The 20,309-nt window shown below is 43.4% G+C and overlaps 2 protein-coding genes across 2 annotated transcripts in view; one reads left to right on the plus strand and one right to left on the minus strand.

The window, feature by feature from the left end:
• Nucleotides 1-20,309, minus strand: part of sde2 (SDE2 telomere maintenance homolog (S. pombe)) — a 53,145-nt gene that overhangs the window by 23,911 nt on the left and 8,925 nt on the right. The window contains exons 4-6 of the mRNA XM_043687280.2: nucleotides 19,378-19,547; nucleotides 17,230-17,341; nucleotides 14,086-14,461 (exon numbers count right to left, since the gene is read on the minus strand). Of these exons, the coding sequence (XP_043543215.2) occupies nucleotides 14,086-14,461; nucleotides 17,230-17,341; nucleotides 19,378-19,547 (658 nt within the window). The remainder of the gene's footprint in view (nucleotides 1-14,085; nucleotides 14,462-17,229; nucleotides 17,342-19,377; nucleotides 19,548-20,309) is intronic.
• On the plus strand, nucleotides 2,370-11,977 carry LOC122548521 (left-right determination factor 2-like). Its single transcript, XM_043687281.2, has 4 exons — nucleotides 2,370-2,664; nucleotides 3,855-4,098; nucleotides 8,146-8,382; nucleotides 11,605-11,977. Exons 1-4 carry the CDS (start codon nucleotides 2,370-2,372, stop codon nucleotides 11,924-11,926), a joined length of 1,098 nt encoding a protein of 365 aa, XP_043543216.1. The 3' UTR covers nucleotides 11,927-11,977.

The following is a 20,309-nucleotide window of genomic DNA, read 5'->3' on the forward strand; positions in this document are numbered from 1 at the left end:
AGAGATCATGTATTATGGAAAACAGACTTGGAAATCAATCTACTGGGCCTTATGCTCTTTGGTATCTTGTTGGATAAACCCAGAGCCACTGGCAGTGTTAAACATGTCTTTATTACCCTTTCATTAACTGCAGTGTTGATCACTTGTACCTGACTGACAAAAGACAGTTCCTTTACAACAATGTATATTTGAACAGTTGGTAGCCAGTCTAAAGCAGTAATTTTAATTGTGGTGCACTGATTTGCTACTTCCTAATTCATTGCCCTATATTTAATTATCTTAATGAAGCATTACGAGTCTGACAACATTAACACCACATTCAGCTGAGAAATAAACTGAATACATGGCTGTATATTCCACTTCAGGTTCAGACAAGATGGAATCTGTAACTGACTTCCCCACAGTTGAATTCCCTATCATAAGTAGTAGTTAAGGTGACTAGCATTTAAGAGGAAGCTAAATAAGCATATGAGAAAGAAAGGAATTGAGAGTTATGTTGATGGGATTACATGTCATAGAGGCTCATTTGGAGTAGAAACTTCAGGAACATTAGCATTGTGGACCCAATATCATTCCATGCAAGTCTGAAAGCCCTCAGTGACCAGCAGCTCCAGAAGTGAATTCACATAATTGATCGGAAGATTAGATTAGATTCCCTACAGTGTGGAAACAGGCCCTTCGGCCCAACAGGTCCACACCGACCCTCTGAAGAGAAACCCACCCAAACCAATTCCCATACCCTATACCTACCCCTGACTAACACACCGAACACTGTGGGCAATTTAGCATGGCCAATTCACCTGACCTGCACATCTTTGGATTGTGGGAGGAAACCGGAGCACCTGGAGGGTGCCCACGCAGACACATGGGGAAAGTGCAAACTCCACACAGACAGGCGGGAATCGAACCCAGGACCCTGGGGCTGTGGGGCAGCAGTGCTAACCACTGAGCCACCGTGCTGCCCATTGTTGACATCTCCGCAGCAGTGATAAAACTACTGAGCTCTCATTTTCAACGACCTTTTAGGAGTCCCCATCAGATCACAGCTACTTGGGTAGAATGTGCAAATCTGAACACAATGCAATTCACCTTTGATATGAAAACATTTAATTTAAATTTATGCAGCAAGTACGGCATGTTACTTTAATTACAGCTAGGGACAGGCTACTGGCCAAGGTTTTTCCAATGCCATTAAACAGCAAATTAATCTCCCTCTACAGTGCTGCCCGCTTACGATGCAATATCACAATCACTGCCACAGAATCCCTACAGTGCGGAGCTGGCCACTCAGCCCATCAAGTCCTCACCCTCTGAAGAGCATCCAACCCAGACCCACTCACCTCCCTATCCCTGTAACCCTGCATTTCCCATGGCTAATGCATCTAGCCTACACATCCCTGGACACTATGGGCAATTTAGCATGGTCAATCCACCTGACCTGCACTTCTTTGGACTGCGAGGGGAAACCGGAGCACCCGGAGGAAACCCATGCAGACACAGGGAGGATGTGCAAACTCCACACAGAAACCAGAGGCTGAAATCGATCCCAGGTCCCTGGCGACTGTGAGGCAGCAGTGCTAATCACTGAGCCATCACTGTGCAGGGAAGATATAAAGACTTGAGAATTTCAGAACTCCACACCATCAAAACCTTAACTGTGTGTGCTTATGGTCGTCTGTGCTTTGTGCCTACTGTTTATTTTGAAATTGTCTCAAATTCCCATGTTTACCTCCCATGTCTATCACGATACAATTGGCTCAGTAAGAGTACAAGAGAGGAATAGCTCAAGTTCCTGCTTCTGATCACAGGTTTCAGCAAAGCTTCTAGACTATATGTGAGTTCACATCAAATACAGATGGGACAAATTTGATTCCAATGTCCCCCTCATCGCAGCTGTTGCACACTCCGTAGCTAGGTCACACATGGATCGTGGCTACTTAAAAGAGAGATGAAGGGCTGATAGACCCTACATCACTGTACTTCAGCACTACTCATCGTCCATAGGGAGAAACAGATGGAAGCAAGGGAGAAGGGACAAATAAGCAAAGGAATACACACACAGACTTTAGTGCTGGTTATAAATTTCACACAAGCTACCTCAGTCCTTTGTAAACACCTAATGAGTTTTTTTTAAGTTAGTCCATTCCCCTAGATAGTTTGCGATTTCCAGAGGTTAGAAGGTGTCATTCAAACTTAACAGGTGTGACTGACTTCACAGGCTTTTATGTCTGGTCTCGTAATCCATTTTGTCTGGAATAAAGCAGCTCCTTTAAAACCTCAAAGGCAACCTTCAGTCTCACAGGGAAGGCAACAAGCACTTTTAGTTGGCAGCTATATGAGGGGGTCAGCCCTGAGGATCATCCAAGGATATGGCCCAAACCAACAAGAGCCCGACCCTCACACTGCTTAGCTTTGTCCTGCTTGCGCTTTGGGCAAAGCAAGTGAATGGAATCTCCCACGACAACATTAAGTACACCATGCTTCACAAACTGGGGTTAAGTGAAGTGCCACAGATTGAGAAGACAGACGTGGATAACATGGTAGTCCCTGCTCACATGAGGAACAAGTACATTGCCATGTTAAAGATCCACAAGGAGAAGGAGAGGAAGCGAAGAGCCCTGCCCACCCTGGCTGGCATCTTACGAGGAATCACAGGCACTGCAGGTAAAGTCTTTTAATTCCTTGGTTTATTTCAGAAGGAAGAAATAATTATATCTCCCCACAAAATTTCCACATGCCTTTCCAGGGCACTGCCTAGCATTGGGAAATCATTCGTATTATAGCAGTGCAGCCAGAGGAGATCCATACAGAAGACACAGTGGCTAGCACTGTTGCCTCACAGCGCTAGAGACCTGGGTTCAATTCCCACCTCAGGTGACTAGGTTAGGTGAATTGGCCATACAAAATTGCCCAAAGTGTTAGGTGCAGGGGTAAATGTAGGGGAATGGGTCTGGGTGGGTTGCACTTTGGCGGGTCGGTGTGGGCCGAAGGGCCTGTTTCCACACTGTACTAATATATACATTAAAGAGTTTATGCTGTGGAGCCTGACCCATAGTCGCCTGCACTCCACAGCATAAAACTTTGGGAACCCACATACACCCACTCTTTACATTACCAGATGAAGAAAATCAGTTTCAGCAGATGCACAAAGTTATCACCCTGACTCTCACTTGATGTGGAGGTGCCGGTATCGGACTGGGGTGGTCAAAGTTAAAAATCTCACAACATCAGGTTATAGTCCAACAGGTTTATTTAAAAACTTAACACTTTCAAATAAACTTGAAGTATAACCTGGTGTTGTGTGATTTTTTAACTCTGACTCATTTCCCTGAGAACTGTCAAGCGTAGGGAAGGGACCTGTTGGTAAAAGTGATGCAAACTAGAAAGTACAATAAGAAGTTTCCAAGTTACATGGTCCACATGGCCATTCATTCTAGCTACTGTAGAAGGGACCTGAACAAACCTTGTTCTTATCCAATATCTACAGACAAAATGGCAACAATAGCCCCTGAACATTGGAATAACTTAAATAGCGAATTCAAAATTAAGGGGGTACTTGTTACTTATTTTATCAAAATAAAACTGTTAGGACAATAATTTGCTAATAACAAATGAGCTATTCAGGAGTTCCTCAGTATTCTGAGGGTGCAGGCATGGGAGTTGGAGGTGTGGAAGAGTTTTACAATTAGAGCTGCAAATTGATGAATGAGTCACAGCTTTGTGAATTATAAAGACTGCATCAATTTCACACTGTCTGAAGTGCACTGACATTTTCTGAGGACCAGTATTCTCACGCAATCAAATGGAAATGAGATTGTAAACTTCCTTGTCTGTGCTCTGCTTCATTTCTCCAGATACAAGAGGAGACATACTCTATTCAGACCCTGCCAGGCAGACACTGGTCTTTGATATGAAGGGGCTGATCCCTGAGAACAGCGAGGTGACCATGGCAGAGCTCAAGCTCTTCAAGAAAGGCGTTCACAAGGAAGATCTGCCCCCCAGGAGGCACAGTCGACCAGTCAACAACGCCAGGGTCAGCGTGCACTGGGTCAGGATTCTGTCGGATGGCAGCAACAGGACCTCACTCATAGACTCCAGGTAAAAAAAAACAAGATTAATCTGGGCACATACTGCGGTTTTACGTCGAACTTTTAACCAAAGGCCACTTTTTAAAAAAAATAAGATTGTCTGACATTAAAGATGATCTGTGCTTTAGCTTCCAGAGGATATTCTGACCAACCATCGGTTCCTCATTATACACTGGACAGTGTTGGAAAGTTCATTTTTAAATATATTCATCCTCAAGATGTAGCATTTATTGTCCATGTCTAAAAATCAAAATGATGGCCACCTACCTCCTCTGCTGCAGTGCTGGCAGGTGGCTTCAGCAGGGAATTGATGCAAAATAAGGGAGGTGCTTGGCTACTGGCACGTACAGTACAATACAGGAATAAAGCTCAAGCCTGCTGCTTGGTCAGCGGGGGATGGGCATCTACTTCAACTATACCTTTCTGCATTATCACCATATCCCTTGATGCTGTCAATCCCCATATATTTACTGCTCTCTTTGACAATATTTCAACCTTCCAAACAACATACAGCTATAGATAATAAACTAAACAAAACACAGGTCGGCACAGTGGCTCATTGGTTAGCACTGCTGCCTCACAGCGTCAGGGACCCGGGTTCGATTCCAGCCTCGTGCAAACTCCACACAGTCGCCCATGCTCCCGGTGTCTGTGTGGGTTTCCTCCAGGTGATCTGGTTTTCTCCCACAGTCCAAAGATGTGCAGGTTAGGTGGATTGGCCAGGCTAAATTGCCCATTGTGCGAGGTGCATTAGTCAGGGGCAAATGTAGGGAAATGAGTCTGGGTGGGTTACTCTTTGGAGGGTCGGTGTGGACTTGTTGGGCCCAAGTACCTGTTTCCACACTGTAGGGAATCTAATCTAACCTAAAACCAAACCCATACACAAAGGCAACAAATGGTACAATTCTACCAACTGAGAAAATACAAGATGCAGGAAAAGGATGGCAATAGATAGTGAAAGCTACAAAAAAGGTATGAACTAAAGCTTCCAGGGATATCAAAGATGAATTTTCCAATTGTATCAGGACCTGGGAGATGCAAAAGTAATGTCAGCCCTTGAAAGATAATAAAGGTGATATTACCAATGAAAGTAGCAGACATGTTAGACATCGTTATGCACCAGTATTTATAGTATAAGAGGGGAGTATCTGGACAAGGAAACTAATATTGAAATTGGGACAGGTGACTCAAAGCAAAACAGTAAGGGAGAAACTAATAGCATTAGCGAGTGCCCAATCCCTGAGAGATCAATACAGGAATGCCGGTCAATCTGCTTTCCTCCTACTTGCATACAATTTACATATTAAGCTTTATGTTTGTTTTCTTCTCTCAATACAAACATTTTTCTATTTTAAAAAAAAGGCACATGTTCATCTCTTGGAACTTTGAAAGCAACAACTCATTATGCAACTGGACACTTGAGGTACCTTGCCCAAGTGATTATGATTCATTGCAGCCTTTTTGCTTATAGCCAAGCCCATCCGACCAAGGAGAGTCAATGAAAAAGCAATTAGGAACTGCAATTCTGGGCAAGTAAACTTGCCTCTCTAGCCTGAACTAGGCCAGTAACAGTAGCCCTACAGATAACCTAGCCAAACTGAAACAAACGCTTTGTTGATGGTACTAAGCTCCTGGAAAAGACTTGAAGACACAGCTTTTCAATTTAAAATCAAAATCAAAAAGGTGAATATGATATACTGGGCCTCGTCAAGTATTTTAAAAGTGCAGTGTACGATTCTTATTGACCCAGATGTTTATGATAGTGGAGGTCATTCAGCCCACTGTTAATTAGTACGGACTACACTAATCCCATTTTCCAGTTCGGCCTATACCTCGAAAGGCTATGGCGACAAGTGAATATCTAAATACTCCTTAAAAGTTGTAAGGGTTTCAGATTCAACCACTCTTTGAGGCAGAGTTCCAGACTCCACAACCCTCAGCAGAAAACTGCTTTTCCTCAAAGCTTTCCTTAACCTTCGACCTCTTAGCTTAAATCTTTGTTTCCTTGTTATTGACCTCTCTATCAAAGAAAATGTGTATCTTATCAATGTCCCTCAATCTTACAGACTACTATCAGGTCCCCTCTAAACCGTAGCTGCTCCAAGGAGAACAACCCAACCTCTCCATTGTTTCCTCATAGCTCAGACCCTCCAGCCCAGGCAGCATCCTGACAAACCCCTCCAAGTGCAACCACATCCTTCCTTTAATGTAGTGACCAGAACTGCAAGCAATACTCAGATGTAACTTAATCGGTATTTTACACAGCTCCAGCATAGTCTCCTTGCTCTTGTGCTCTATGTCTTAGCTAATAAAAGGCAGTGACCCCACATGCCTTCTTAACCACCTTACTTACCTGCCATACTACCTTCAGGATAATGAATACCTACACAAAAGGTCCCTCTGATCTCTAATACTTCCAAGGTCCTACCATTCATTGTGTCATGTGTAATCTCCACCTTGTTAGCCCTCGACAAGTGCATTACCTCTCGCTCATCTGAGTTGAGTTCCATTTGCCACTACTCAGCAGAGCTGGCCAATTGGTTGCTATCTTCCTGCAGTTTACTACAATCCTTACTATTTAACACTTAATCAATTTTCATCTCATCCACAACCTTCTTGATCACAGCACCTACATTTAATCCAAATCATTATGTCACACCACAGACAGCAAGGGCCCCAGCACCAAACCCAACAGAACCCCAGAAGACAGACTTCCAGACAAGGTGATTCATACAAGGCAAATTATGATATTACTTTAAAATGAGGACTGCGAGCATAAATCTACAAAGAATAAACTGAGAACAGATGGTTAATGTTCTCATCACACTACCTGTTCTTTTATATAAGGAATTTTCACATACTCAATATTCGTGCTTTTTTAAAATACAAGATCTTGAATTCTCTGCCTGAAAAGGTTTCGAGAAGCATTTTAAAATCACAAGCTTAAAAATGAGAACGAATAACATTTAAAAATGCTGCAAGCTTTCAACACAGGCAGGGGAGTGAGACTTACTGAATAGTGTCTTCAAAGTGGGCTGCCACACAGTACCATAAGGTTAGAATCATAGAACCATAGAAGTGATACAGCACAGAAGGGGGCCATTTGGCCCATCTTGCCCATACCAACCCAAAGAAACAGATGTTGTTTCTAATCCCATTTTCCTGCACAAAGCACTCAACCCTACAACACTTAAGGTGCAGATCCAGATGTTTTCTGAAAGAGTTGAGCCTCTGCCTCCACCACCAACTCAGGCAGCGAATTCCAGACACCCACCACCTTCTACTTTTTAAAAAAAAAAAGGCTTTTCAAGTCCCCTCTAATCCTTCAGCCCTTGGTTTTTGAATTCTTTGCCAAGGAAAACAGGTTCCCTCTGTCCACACTCACTAGTCCTCACAATTTTGTATACCCTTCAGCCAAGGAAAGCAATCCCAACTCTCCAATCTCTCCTTGTAGCTGCAATTTTCCAGCCCTGGCAATGTTCCAGTGAAACTTCTCTGCACTCATTCCACAGCGATTACATCCTTCCTATAATGTGGTGACCAGTACAGTACAAAATTCTCCAGTTCTGGCCTTAATGTCTTACTGTTTCAACATTATATCCCTACTTTTGTATTCCATACCTCTGCCAATGGAGGAGGACATGCCTTATATCTTCTTTACAACCTTATCTAACATGCACTGCCACCTTGAGGGAACTTGTGCACTTGAACTCCAAGATCTCTCACACCATCTACCCTTCTCAGTATTTTCCTGTTCACTGCATATCCTGTTTTACTGTTTGACCTCCCTAAATGCATTCTATGAAAAGTTGCAACAGAAATTAGAATGAACAGACCAGAAGTTTAACTATCTTGTCTTGTCCTCATTTGCTTCCCCAAATAGTATGGCTACTCAACTTTAGATAAAACACAACTGCAAACTCTGTTTTGATTAATAGAACCATCTCAGTGCTTCTTTAGTCTGGGTGCTGTCAGACTGCCTTTTATTTAAAAAATGGAAAGGTGAGAAATGAGGATTAATTTACTAAACAGCTTTTACTTTTGCTGTGATTTGCAGGTTGGTTCCAATCCTCGACTCTGGGTGGAAAAGTCTGGATGTCACTCAGGCCGTACATTACTGGATGAAGACTGCAGAAATGCCCATGTACCTGGAGATCTGGATTGAGGCGGAGCGCATGGGCAGCTATGCGGCTGAAATGGCAAAACTGGTGCATTTTACAACACAGGGCCCGAATGATCAAGTTCTGGGCAAACCAGAATTGGTCCTCTACAGCCTCAACCTGGATGAATATGGGTATGTATTCATTTAAATCCATCCAGCTCTCCAATCTATTCCAAAGAATTACAATTATTACACCTGATGTGGAGGTGCTGGGGTGTACAAAGTTAAAAATCACAACACAGGGTTATACTCCAACAGGTTTATTGGAAGTACTAACTTTCACAGCACTGCTCTGTCTGATGAAGGAGCAACACTCCGATAGCTAGTCCTTCCAAATAACCCTGTTGGACTATAATCTGGTTCTGGATTAGTGGTGCTGGAAGAGCACAACAGTTCAGGCAGCATCCAAGGAGCAGCGAAATCAACGTTTCAGGCAAAAGCCCTTCATCAGGAATAAAGGCAGTGAGTCTGAAGCGTGGAGAGAAAAGCTAGAGGAGGGTGGGGGTGGGGAGAAAGTAGCATAGAGTACAATGGGTGAGTGGGGGAGGGGATGAAGGTGATAGGTCAGGGAGGAGAGGGTGGAGTGGATAGGTGGAAAAGGAGATAGGCAGGTAGGACAGGTCTGGACAAGTCATGGGGACAGTGCTGAGCTGGAAGTTTAGAACTAGGGTGAGGTGGGGGAAGGTGAAATGAGGAAACTGTTGAAGTCCACATTGATGCCCTGGGGTTGAAGTGTTCCGAGGCAGAAGATGAGGCGTTCTTCCTCCAGGTGTCTGGTGGTAAGGGAGCGGCGGTGAAGGAGGGCCAGGACTTCCATGTCCTCGGCAGAGTGGGAGGGGGAGTTGAAATGTTGGGCCACGGGGCGGTGGGGTTGATTAGTGCGGGTGCTCCGGAGATGTTCCTTAAAGCGCTCTGCTAGGAGGCGCCCAGTCTCCCCAATGTAGAGGAGACCGCATCAGGAGCAACGGATACATTAAATGATATTAGTGGATGTGCAGGTAAAACTTTGATGGATGTGGAAGGCTTCTTTAGGGCCTTGGATAGAGGTGAGGGAGGAGGTGTGGGTGCAGGTTTTACAGTTCCTGCAGTGGCAGGGGAAGGTGCCAGGATGGGAGGGTGGGTTGTAGGGGGGGCGTGGACCTGACCAGGTAGTCACGGAGGGAACGGTCTTTGCAGAAGGCGGAAATGGGTGGGGAGGGAAATATATCCCTGGTGGTGGGGTCTTTTTGGAGGTGGCGGAAATGTCGGCGGATGATTTGGTTTATGCGAAGGTTGGTAGGGTGGAAGGTGAGCACCAGGGGCGTTCTGTCCTTGTTACGGTTGGAGGGGTGGGCTCTGAGGGCGGAGGTGCGGGATGTGGACGAGATGCGTTGGAGGGCAGCTTTAACCACGTGGGAAGGGAAATTGCGGTCTCTAAAGAAGGCGGCCATCTGGTGTGTTCTGTGGTGGAACTGGTCCTCCTGGGAGCAGATACGGCGGAGGCAGAGGAATTGGGAATACGGGATGGCATTTTTGCAGGAGGTAGGTATAATGATAACACCTGCATGTTTGTCACTAATTTTGCTGAATTTACACTGAACGTGCACTTTTATAGCCCCGGTTTTATTCATTTTGTTCGTATAGCAAGCCATTTTCAGTCATAAATTTGCCAAAAATAAACAAACCCTGGAATAAATGCAGCAAGTCACACATTTGTAACTCAGTGCAATAGCCAGGGCCCATTTGAGATATGAATGATACATGTTCTCATACGGATTTGTCTTTCATGTTCTGCCAGCCTTACAGATTTGTTTTAATAATTTACCTTTGGAAATGTTTAGGTTACTCTGCAACTCCTTTCGTTTCAATCTACTTGCACATAGTGGAAGTCAACAAAAGCAGAGGCATGGTAGTAATCCTGAACGACACATGTTCTGGGACCTGGGTTCAAATCCTGTGACAAATGTTGGAGACTGAATTCAATTATATAAAAAAAACGGCAACCACATATTGACTGTTGATTGTTGTAAAAATCCATCTGGTTCACTAATATCCGTAAGCAAAGTAAATCTGGCATCCTTACTTGGTTTGGTCTACAGGTGACCTCAGACCGACAAAAATCTCGACTGTGGCCTGGGCTATTAGGGATGTGAAATGAATGCTGGCTTTAAAACTTTGTGTGTGATGTGGGTGTTGCTCGCTGACCAGCTGTATTGGCCATCTCAAGGTTCCCTTGAACTAACTTGTTCTCTGCGCAATCCCAGAGAGCAATTGAGAGTCAACCATTTGATATGGACCTGGGGACACGGTGGGCAGGCTGCGGCTCCATACAATAAGACATTAGTGAACCAGATGAGTTGTTACAATGGTCACTATTAATTCTGGATTTTTTTTTACCATATTCAAATTTTGAATTTCTGTAGGATTTGAAGTGGCCCCCAGAAGATTTGCCTGGGTGTCTGGATTGATAGTTCACTGACATTACCACTAGAAAAACACCTCCCCACATGAATGACACTCATCTGATAAACAAATGCATTTAAAATGTCAAAAAAACCATGAAGTCAACAAGTATGGTATCAGATATTAGCAGTTTGAAACTATTTGTTCCTCCCTCATCCTCAGCATTTGAGACTGCAATACAAAAACCTCAACTTTTCCTGCAAAAATATTCAAAATTCCACCTCTGGTCAAATAATACTGGTAAGAGTTTTTGGTCAATCCCAAATTGACAGACACCAGTGTTAAAATGTTATATACAAAGTTTGAAGTGACTCTTCCAGACACTTAAGTGTGTCCATTGTGTTGAGAAATAATCTCTCACACAATTAGCCTGGGACAACAGCTAATCTCTGTAGTGCAGCATGGGCACATTTCACTACAATGAGATGCAAAGGAAGCTATGAAGGAACACATATAAACCTTTGGTGACCAGCTCTTATCAGCAGCTACTGACTAAAGAACAGAACCTCTACCTTTCTTCTACATTAAATTAAATCTGGACACAAAAAAACAGCAGGCAACTAATTCAGTTATTTCAAGATTTCAATCCAATTAAGAAGTCTGAGTCACTAAATCTTCCCTCCTGTACGCCACTTACAATTTCTTTAACTACAGCCTTTTTGAACATTTAAAGCAACCATTATCCAATATTTAATTTGTGTATTAGGCATTTTGGGTATTAAAAGACCACTTCTTCAAATTAAACAACTGCAAATTAGTTTCTCAAAGGGTGGCCACTAACAATTGTAATTTTCATTTAACACCAAGCTATCTAAACGTGTCACCGTAGCCAATTCTGTACAATTTACTTCTGCCTCCTCTTACAGCCAATGTGACAGCTGACCAATATATTTTTGCTGTTTTAATGTATAGGAGTATCGGAGATTGTGGTGCAAAGGAAAGTGGATCCTGCTGTAGGCAGGAATACTTCATCAACTTCAGGGAGCTGACCTGGACCCAGTACTGGATCATCGAGCCCCCTGGTTACCAGGCCTTCCACTGTGTGGGGGGCTGCAAGCAGCCACAGTGGCCCTTCGACTACGGAGAGAGGAGCTGTGCAGTGGAGGAGAGTGCCTCGCTGCCTGTGATGTACCTGGTGAAGAAAGGAGACTACACAGAGATCGAAGTGGCTGAGTTCCCCAACATGATTGTTGAGAAATGCAGCTGCTCTATGGACAACGTCACATTAATATAGCAGCGACCCCTACTGCTAGATATTTCTTTGGAGAATGCCATCCTCTTAAAACGCTTAATGCAAAGATGCACAATACAGAAGCACTTTATGTAAATATTGTAATTTGAAAACGTATATTTTTACTATTCGATTCCTCCTTTTCTTTGGTGAAAGAATTTGATGTCAATAACATTAAACTTAGTTATTAGTCTGTGTCATAGTTCCCTAAGGAGAAGGGGAATGAAGAAGCAGGTAGAACATGTGAAAATTTGTACTAATACCAGTAAAACACCATGGCCTGAGCTCATTCTTGTTTTCTTACATACAGTGCAGTGATGAGAGCTTCATCAGGTTCAAGATTGGTCTCAGTCTTGACAGTTGACAGTACAAGAAATAGGAAATGCTGGTATAACAATTTGCAATCCATCTTAACAAAATTTCTTGACAATAGGACGTATGTACTAACGCAAGATTTTACTATTAAAGGGGTGATTAAAGGGGTTAAAACCTTGTCCTTTGAGGTCAAGCTTTAGGTGGGCCTGCTCCAGTCCAGTTTCTTGCCACAACGGAGCAAATTCACAGCAACAGCAGCTTAATGCAGAATAGAATGGCACTGTTGGTAGGCCTTTTTCACACCAACCCAGAAGACAGAATGATTCACTAAAAACATAACTAACTATAACGTGGGGTTGATGGAATGTCTAAGTAGAGTCACAGAGAGATGGTAGATTATCAACTACCGAATTGGTTATGATTTTACAATTTCCTTTTCTCATTTCCTTTAATGGAGCTAGGCTACGCCACCAGATTCACTGAATTCAATTTAGCAACTTGCCACAGTGAGACATGAACCTTAAGCTTTAACAATACCATCACCACAACATTGTTACACTCTCACTTCTTACATGCAAAACCTCCATTAATCCTCCATTTTTACTAAGAGGTAGAATAAAACGATTCAGTAGAATTCATTTATGACTGAAAATCCTGCCTGCCATCTAGTCATGTCTACCAGTGCTGGATATGTTTTCCAAATCTGTCAAATGCAGATAACTGGAGCTCTCAGACAAAAACCAGTACATTAGTACAAGCTGAACCTTGAACTCATCCTAGTAAAGTTATTCAGTTGTCAATCCACTCACCTCAAGTTTCTGTTTACCAGAGAACTGCTCGTATATTCAGCTAATCCCCAGCACCCAACCCATGAACCTCTCACAGACCATGTCAACTTCCTGCTGAATTTGCTAAGACCAGCAGACCATCAGTAGTATATTAGCAGAACAGGGTCTTCCTGTCTGACTGAGTGTCAGCAACTCCAAAACATGGAACTTTTCCTAAATCCACAGTTACTTCCTGTGGAGTTGACCATTTCAAGTATTTACTGATTGTTTTATATATAAATACACCATTTAAGTCATCAATGTTCACTCAGTCACCCAAAATTCAAATTATTGTGAGAGAAATGAATTGAGGCAAACATTACTGCACAGTGATAAGGGTTTGCTGCATCTATGCTTGTGCCTGGCTTCGACTGGGGGGAGAATGCCGAGACCCCTATGGCTTGGCACTCAGTTGGACATCAAAGTTTAGATGGCACTGTTCGAAAAGGAGAAAAATTCATTTCTTTTTGAGGATAGAATGAACTCTTATCAATGTAAAAATTGGCTGATCAATGTCCTGTCGTGCCATCTCTAAACAATAGTGAAGTATTTAAGATAAGATTATATTCCCTACGGTGCAGAAACAGGCCGCTTGGCCCAACCCTCCGAAGAGTAACCCACCCAGACCCATTTCCCTCTGACTAACGCACCTAGCACTATGGACAATTTAGCATGGCCAATTCACCTAACCTGCACATCTTTGCGACTGTGGAGGAAACCGGAGCAAACCCACGCAGACACGGGGACAATGTACAAACTCCACACAGACAGTCACCTGAGGTTGGAATCGAACCCATGTCCCAGGTGCTGAGAGGCAGCAGTGCTAACCACTGAGCCACTGGACAGCTGTCAAAACAGGACCATACTAAATAGAATTGTCAAGTTATGCAAATCCTGTTGTGTAGGAGTGATTTATAGAAGTTTTCAAAAGCATGAAAACATCTTCATTAATCCATTACATTACCATAACACTTATTTTGAAATAAATTCCATTGCAAAAATTAAGAAACGAGGACTTACAACAGCTGTTGGCGCATTATCTTCATCCTGTGTACCTGTTGTGACCTTCTCCATCTCTTCAGAACTCTCTCTGACACCCTCTTCTGGTACAAGCCTGTTGCTGTCCTGTGAATTCGAAGTTGTCGCTTCCATTTTGCTGCTGACTCCCGGTTCAGTTTGATTTAAAGTTTCCTGTTGTATCAAGGTCGGCTCAGGAACAGATGAGTCAGCACAGGGGCCAGGATACAAGTCCTTCTCATCGTCAGCATTACCATTTTCTACACTCTGTTGCTCCACAGGACTCTTGGAGTGAGAGGGAACCTCATCAGAGGAGTCACTGTCTGCTGTGCTTTCCTCATCAGAGCTCCCAGACACTTCTAAATCCACTCCTCCCATCCTGTAAGAAACAAAATCCATAAACCACCCCTGTCTGCAAAAGGTGAATTTCTACATGATGCTTTAACTTGTGAGAGATATCAAACCAATAAGACTGGCTTGATAAATTCTGTAAGTATTTAAGAAACTTCTTTATCCCAAAGAATGGTTAGAATGTGGCTTGCTCACACATGGAACTCTTGTGGCAAATAGCAAAGCTGCATTTAAAAGGTAAACTAGATGGGTCAATTATAGGAAAAAAGGAACAGAATATGCTTTGGATTCAAAGAACTTACTTAGAGACAGCCCAGCATGAACCAGTTGGGCTAAGTAACCTCTTTCTGTGCATTTCATCAAAATCTGTTAAATATGGCTTACTTGCTGATACAAAGTAACATAGGAAGAAAAAAATACCAATTCACTGTTTATAATTTTCCTCCATTTAATTGCTGGCAACTTGTCAAATGGAACTTGTCAAAACATTTAATAAGGAAATGGAACAAGCAACGCTAATGAATAGCAGTAATCTTGCAAAGTAGAAGAAAAATAAATGGATGAATCGTAGATTAGATTAGATTCCCTATAGTGTGGAAACAGGCCCTTCGGCCCATCAATTCCACACCGACCCTCCGAAGAGAAACCCAGCCCCCTCTGACAAATGCACCTAACACTATGGGGCAATTTAGCATGGCCAATTCACCTGACCCGCACATCTTTGCACTGTGGGAGGAAACCAGAGCACCCGGAGGACCTGGGACCCTGGTGCTGTGAGGCAACAGTGCAAACCACTGAGCCACCGTGCTACCCCTATGAAAATAGTAGGAAAACAGTACTTAATTTAGGGCAACTCTCATACTACAACTAAGCCAGGGTAAAGAGGGGCGGGGGAACTAAAGCCTTGCTAAAAAAGAGAGAATGGAACAGGAAAGTTGCTGAGCAAGGATCCCATTCAGCCTTCACCCTCAGCTGCTGTTATTTTGAATCTAGGGCATGAGCTCTGACTTGACAAATTACTACATCTCATTTTATGCACAAAGACAAGACATTTGTATAAATCGATCCACTTCGGCATTCACATTTCTCACACATAAATAACTCAATCCAACAGTAAATGCCTGCAGATCATTTCACTGTGGGCCGGTGGAGGCATCCCACAGTGGTTAGCACTGCTGTCTCACAGCGCCAGAGACCCAGGTTCAATTCCCGCCTCAGGCGACTAACTGTGTGGAGTTTGCATGTTCTCCCCGTGTCTGTGTGGGTTTCCTCCGGGTGCTCTGGTTTCCTCCCACAGTCCAAAGATGTGCCGGTCAGGTGAATTGGCCATGCTAAATTGCCCGTAGTGTTAGGTAAGTAAGGGGTAAATGTAGGGGTATGGGTGGGTTGCGCTTCGGTGGGTCGGTGTGGACTTGTTGGGCCGAAGGGCCTGTTTCCACACTGTAATGTAATCTAATGTAATCTAATCTAATCCCACACTGAAGGCTTTCACTTCCACCAGTGATATAGCACGAGGAATCCTCACTTTAAACTAGCAATGTTACAACTTAGAACGAAAGCTTTTGGGAGAAATTACAAGTGTCGGGCAGGTGAAGTAGAGCACATCCTGCATGGGCACACATCATTCCTATTTGCTGTCAAACAGTACGTATAGTATAATATAAATTTGGTTCATTTTGAAACCATCAGACATTGCCTCCTGTATCAGACTCTCGCTGGGAGCCAGCATGCTTATCTTAATCTTTGTTTTATATGTGAGCCTAATGCAACAAATGATTACAACACAAGGATCTTAATCCAATTTGCCTCTGATGCCCAAATTCAAAGGTCATGCCCATGTAAAGGTAGAACTAAAGGAGCAAGAATTGGATCAATGGTGCTTCTGCAAATTACACATTTCTGCTCCCGTCCAGGGACAATCAACTGAATATAACTTCCAGGAAAAAAAATCTCTCTTAAATACACTCTCCCTCTTTGCAATCTGGTAGATAAAAACAATAACTGCAGATGCTGGAAACCAGATTCTGGATCAGTGGTGCTGGAAGAGCACAGCAATTCTGCTCGTTGGATGCTGACTCTTTGCAATCTGGTCCAACGGACTGCTTAACTGTGTACAATTCCTGGTACCACACTTGAGGAAGGATACCAAAACCTTGAAGACGATATGAAAGTGGTACTTTATCAGATTGATGGGAGTTCATTTAAGTTGGAGATGGGATATTCTTAGAGCGGAGGAAGACCTCAGGTCAGCGTATTTAAAATCAATACTTAGAGATCCCCTGGCAAAGGGTTTGGTAAACAAAGGTCATAAATTTAAAATTGTTGAGGTGAAATGAAGAGAAATTTCTTCACAAAAGTATTAAAATCTAAAATGTGCAAATACGGAGGATCAGATTGCTTTAGTAACTTTCCAAAAGCAGGAGGAATAATTTTCAGGATAATAGCCAAAAAACTGAGCTGATAGCTTAATTGGCCGTTGAGGAATGACGGACACATTACCTGCCCGGTGCACAAGAAAACAGCATGTTTCTAAAGTAATGTAACAGCAGTGCCGTGTTGACTCTGGAAGATCCCTGCTTCAATTCTTGCTCCTTTAGCTTTTGCATAGGTCAACGCAAAACAAGGGCAGATTGCAGGTTCAGCTATACAACTCATTCACCCCTTAAACAGAAAAAACTGAGAAGACACTGAGAACAATGTGAGGATGCGGGCAGTGGGAAAAAAAATGCAGAGTAAAAGCAGCAGTAGAAGCAGAGAAAATAATGAAAGGCAAGACAAAAGTTTACTCTCATTTACCAGAGACATTTCTTCTTTCCACCCTTAGCCTGTGTGGGGGGGGCAGGGTGCGCACGTTTCCGAACTGCTCCGCCTTCTGCTGACACCACATCACTCGATGACGCTTGTAAACCTGGAGAAACAGGAGTACACCAGTAACCATATAAAGAAGCCTTTTAAAAAAGACACTACTTTGTAAAATTTGCCATACAATTGTCCAGTAAATAGCAGATTTGCACTTGCTTTACTGCCAATGAGTTTTCTTTAAAAATTCACTTGGGGCATCGCTGGCCGGCCAGCATGTACTGCCTGTCCCTAGCTGCCCTTGAACCGAGTGGCTTGCTGGGCCATTTCAGAGAGCAGTTGAGAACCAACCACATTGCTTTGGGTCCAGACAAAATCAGAAATCACAACACAAGGTTATCATCCAACAGGTTTATTTAAGATCACAAGCTTTCGGAGCGCTGCTCCTTCATCAGCTGAGTTTCTGGATTAATAGTCGAGTGATAATACTACTAGGCCATTGCCTCCTCATACACATTTTATTACTGAATTAAAAATCAATAAATGCTTATCAGTGGATCTCTTCACACCTTATAATGCACTCTAAAATAAACTGAAGGCCTCCTTCATTTTGCAGGTATGTTAAACTCAGTTTCTAAAATCCTTATTAAAACTATAGAAATCAAATGTTTTTCTACCTGGCAGCTTAGTTTCTTTACTCCATTTAAGCACAACTATCCTCATTGCACAATATTCAGCACCAGTCATTCATAACTCTTCAGATACCATAACAGATCACGTCCAAACACAGCAAGACCTGGTCAATATCCAGGCTTGGGCTGGAAACTGGCAAGTAACATTCACACCATACAAATACCAAACAATGACCATCTCCACCCTTTTGACTCTCAACAGCATTACCATTACCGAGTCCTGGAGAAAGTCAGGACACAGATGCTCGAGATCAGAGTCAAAAGGTGTGGTGCTGGAAAAGCACAGCAGATACCCGAGGAGGAGGACAGTCGATGTTTCGGGCACAAGCTCTTTATCAGGGATGTGATTTCGGCTGAAGGGCTTATGCCAGAAACATCAATTCTCCTGCACCTGGGATGCTGCCTGGCCTGCTGTGCTTTTCCAGCACCATACTTTTCATCACTGAATCCCCCCACTATGAACATCTCAGGTACTACCACTGACCAGAAACTGAACTTTACTAGCCATAAAAATACAGCGGCTACACAAACAGGTCAGAGGAATTCTACAGACAGTAATTCACCTTCTGAAGCCCCAAAGCTTGTCCATCATGTACAAGGCACAAGTCAGGAGTACACCACTTCTTGCCTGGACAAATGTAGGGCCAGAAAGAACCAAGAAGCTTGACACCATCCAGGACAAAGCAGCACATTTGATTAGCATCACAAACTCCACTCCCTCAACCACCAATGCTCAGTAGCAGCAGGATGTACCACCTATATGATAACTGCAGAAATTCACCAAAGCTCCTTAGACAGCACCTTCCAAACCCATGACCACTAACATCTAAAAGGATAAAGGCAGAAGATACATGGGAATGTCAACATCTGCAAGTACCCTCCAAGTCACTTACCTTTCTGACTTGGAAAGGTATCGCCATTCCTTCGGTGTCACTGGGTCAAAATCCTAAAGTTCCCTCCCTCGTGGCATTAGGGGTCTACCTACAGCACATTTACTGCAGCAGTTCACAAGGCAGCTCACCGTCAGCTTCTCAAAGGCAACAGGGACAGGTAAGAAATGCTGGCCCAGCCAGGGATGCCACACCCAGTGAGTGAATTAACAAAATACCAGCGCTCAGTCAGGAGGAAGGCTGGACCATCCCATCCAAAGATCTCTCACAATCTGTCCAGGTCCTCAGATGGCCCCAAGGCAAATGCCTTGCCTCCTCTGTAAAGCAATGGACACATTCTGCTACTTTCTCAAAGATTCAGAAATAGACATGGGAGAGTGAATGACCAATCACTCCATATAGTAGTTCTCTTAGTATGCAAGGGATCTTGTGCTGTGTGTGTTCAAAGCCCAACTGCCCCAGACATATGTCATAATATTTCCAAACAGGATGATTATATTAACTGCAACTGTGACACTGCTGGACAGTTTCTGTTGGGTATGGTTTCTCAAACAGAGCTCTACCTTTAAGCACAGAATCCTCCAGGCGCTCAGACATTTCATCCAATTGCTGCTCATACTGCGGATCAGAGAAATAGTGCTTTGGCTCAGCAAGCTTGCGCTGTAATCGCTCCAATCGCCTCTGTTCTTTCTCGGCTTCCCGATCTGCTTGCTTCTTTATCCATTCAGCCATTCTGTACAAAGACAGAAATGATTGTAGTTTTCAACTTCTCAAACATCACAGTCACAGCAGCAAGCGAGGCTGGCTCCTCTCCTCTCGATGTTTGCACAATGTCACCCTCGAGTACATCTACAAACAGCCTGCTCCATGACTGAACTACTTCAGAAAATGCTTTCCAACGAATTCTAAGTATTTTTCAGACTGGAGTCATTATAATAATGTAGAAACCACAGCAACCAATTGGCATTCAGTAAATTCCCACAAACAGCAATGTGATAATAACTGTTCAGTGAGCTTGTTGAGGTTGAGGCACTCAGGAGGATCCCCCTGCTAACTGCCGCTCCTATATCTTTCTTTTACTAAGGAGTAGACATGGCCTTCATTTAGGTCTCACCTAAAAGATGCCGCATTCCCTCAGCACTGAACTGGACTGGACTTTGCGCCAAAGTCTTTGTAGTGACAGCTTTCTGACTCGGGTGATTACAGACTGGCACGTTTTAAAGTCCAGGACTACATTCCTTCTGAGGGTCACACTAAAGATTGGGCAGCTGCCACCAAGGTGCAGTGGGGAAAGACCACTGTGAGAGGTCTTCCTGCTGAAGGCAAATGGGGGTCGTTCAGTTATCAGACCCACTTTTTGCCTTAAGTGTATGTAAATATAGTATTGTATGTGTAAGAGGGGTCTTTGATTTGGATGGAGTCCTTGTTTGTTTCCTTGATATGTTACAGCACAGAACTGCATTTGTGACCATGTATGTACAAAGATGTTTTATGA

This window comes from Chiloscyllium plagiosum, unplaced genomic scaffold, assembly GCF_037043375.1.
Source record: "Chiloscyllium plagiosum isolate Xiang-an unplaced genomic scaffold, Cpla_swu_hap1 HiC_scaffold_3, whole genome shotgun sequence".
NCBI lineage: Eukaryota > Metazoa > Chordata > Chondrichthyes > Orectolobiformes > Hemiscylliidae > Chiloscyllium > Chiloscyllium plagiosum.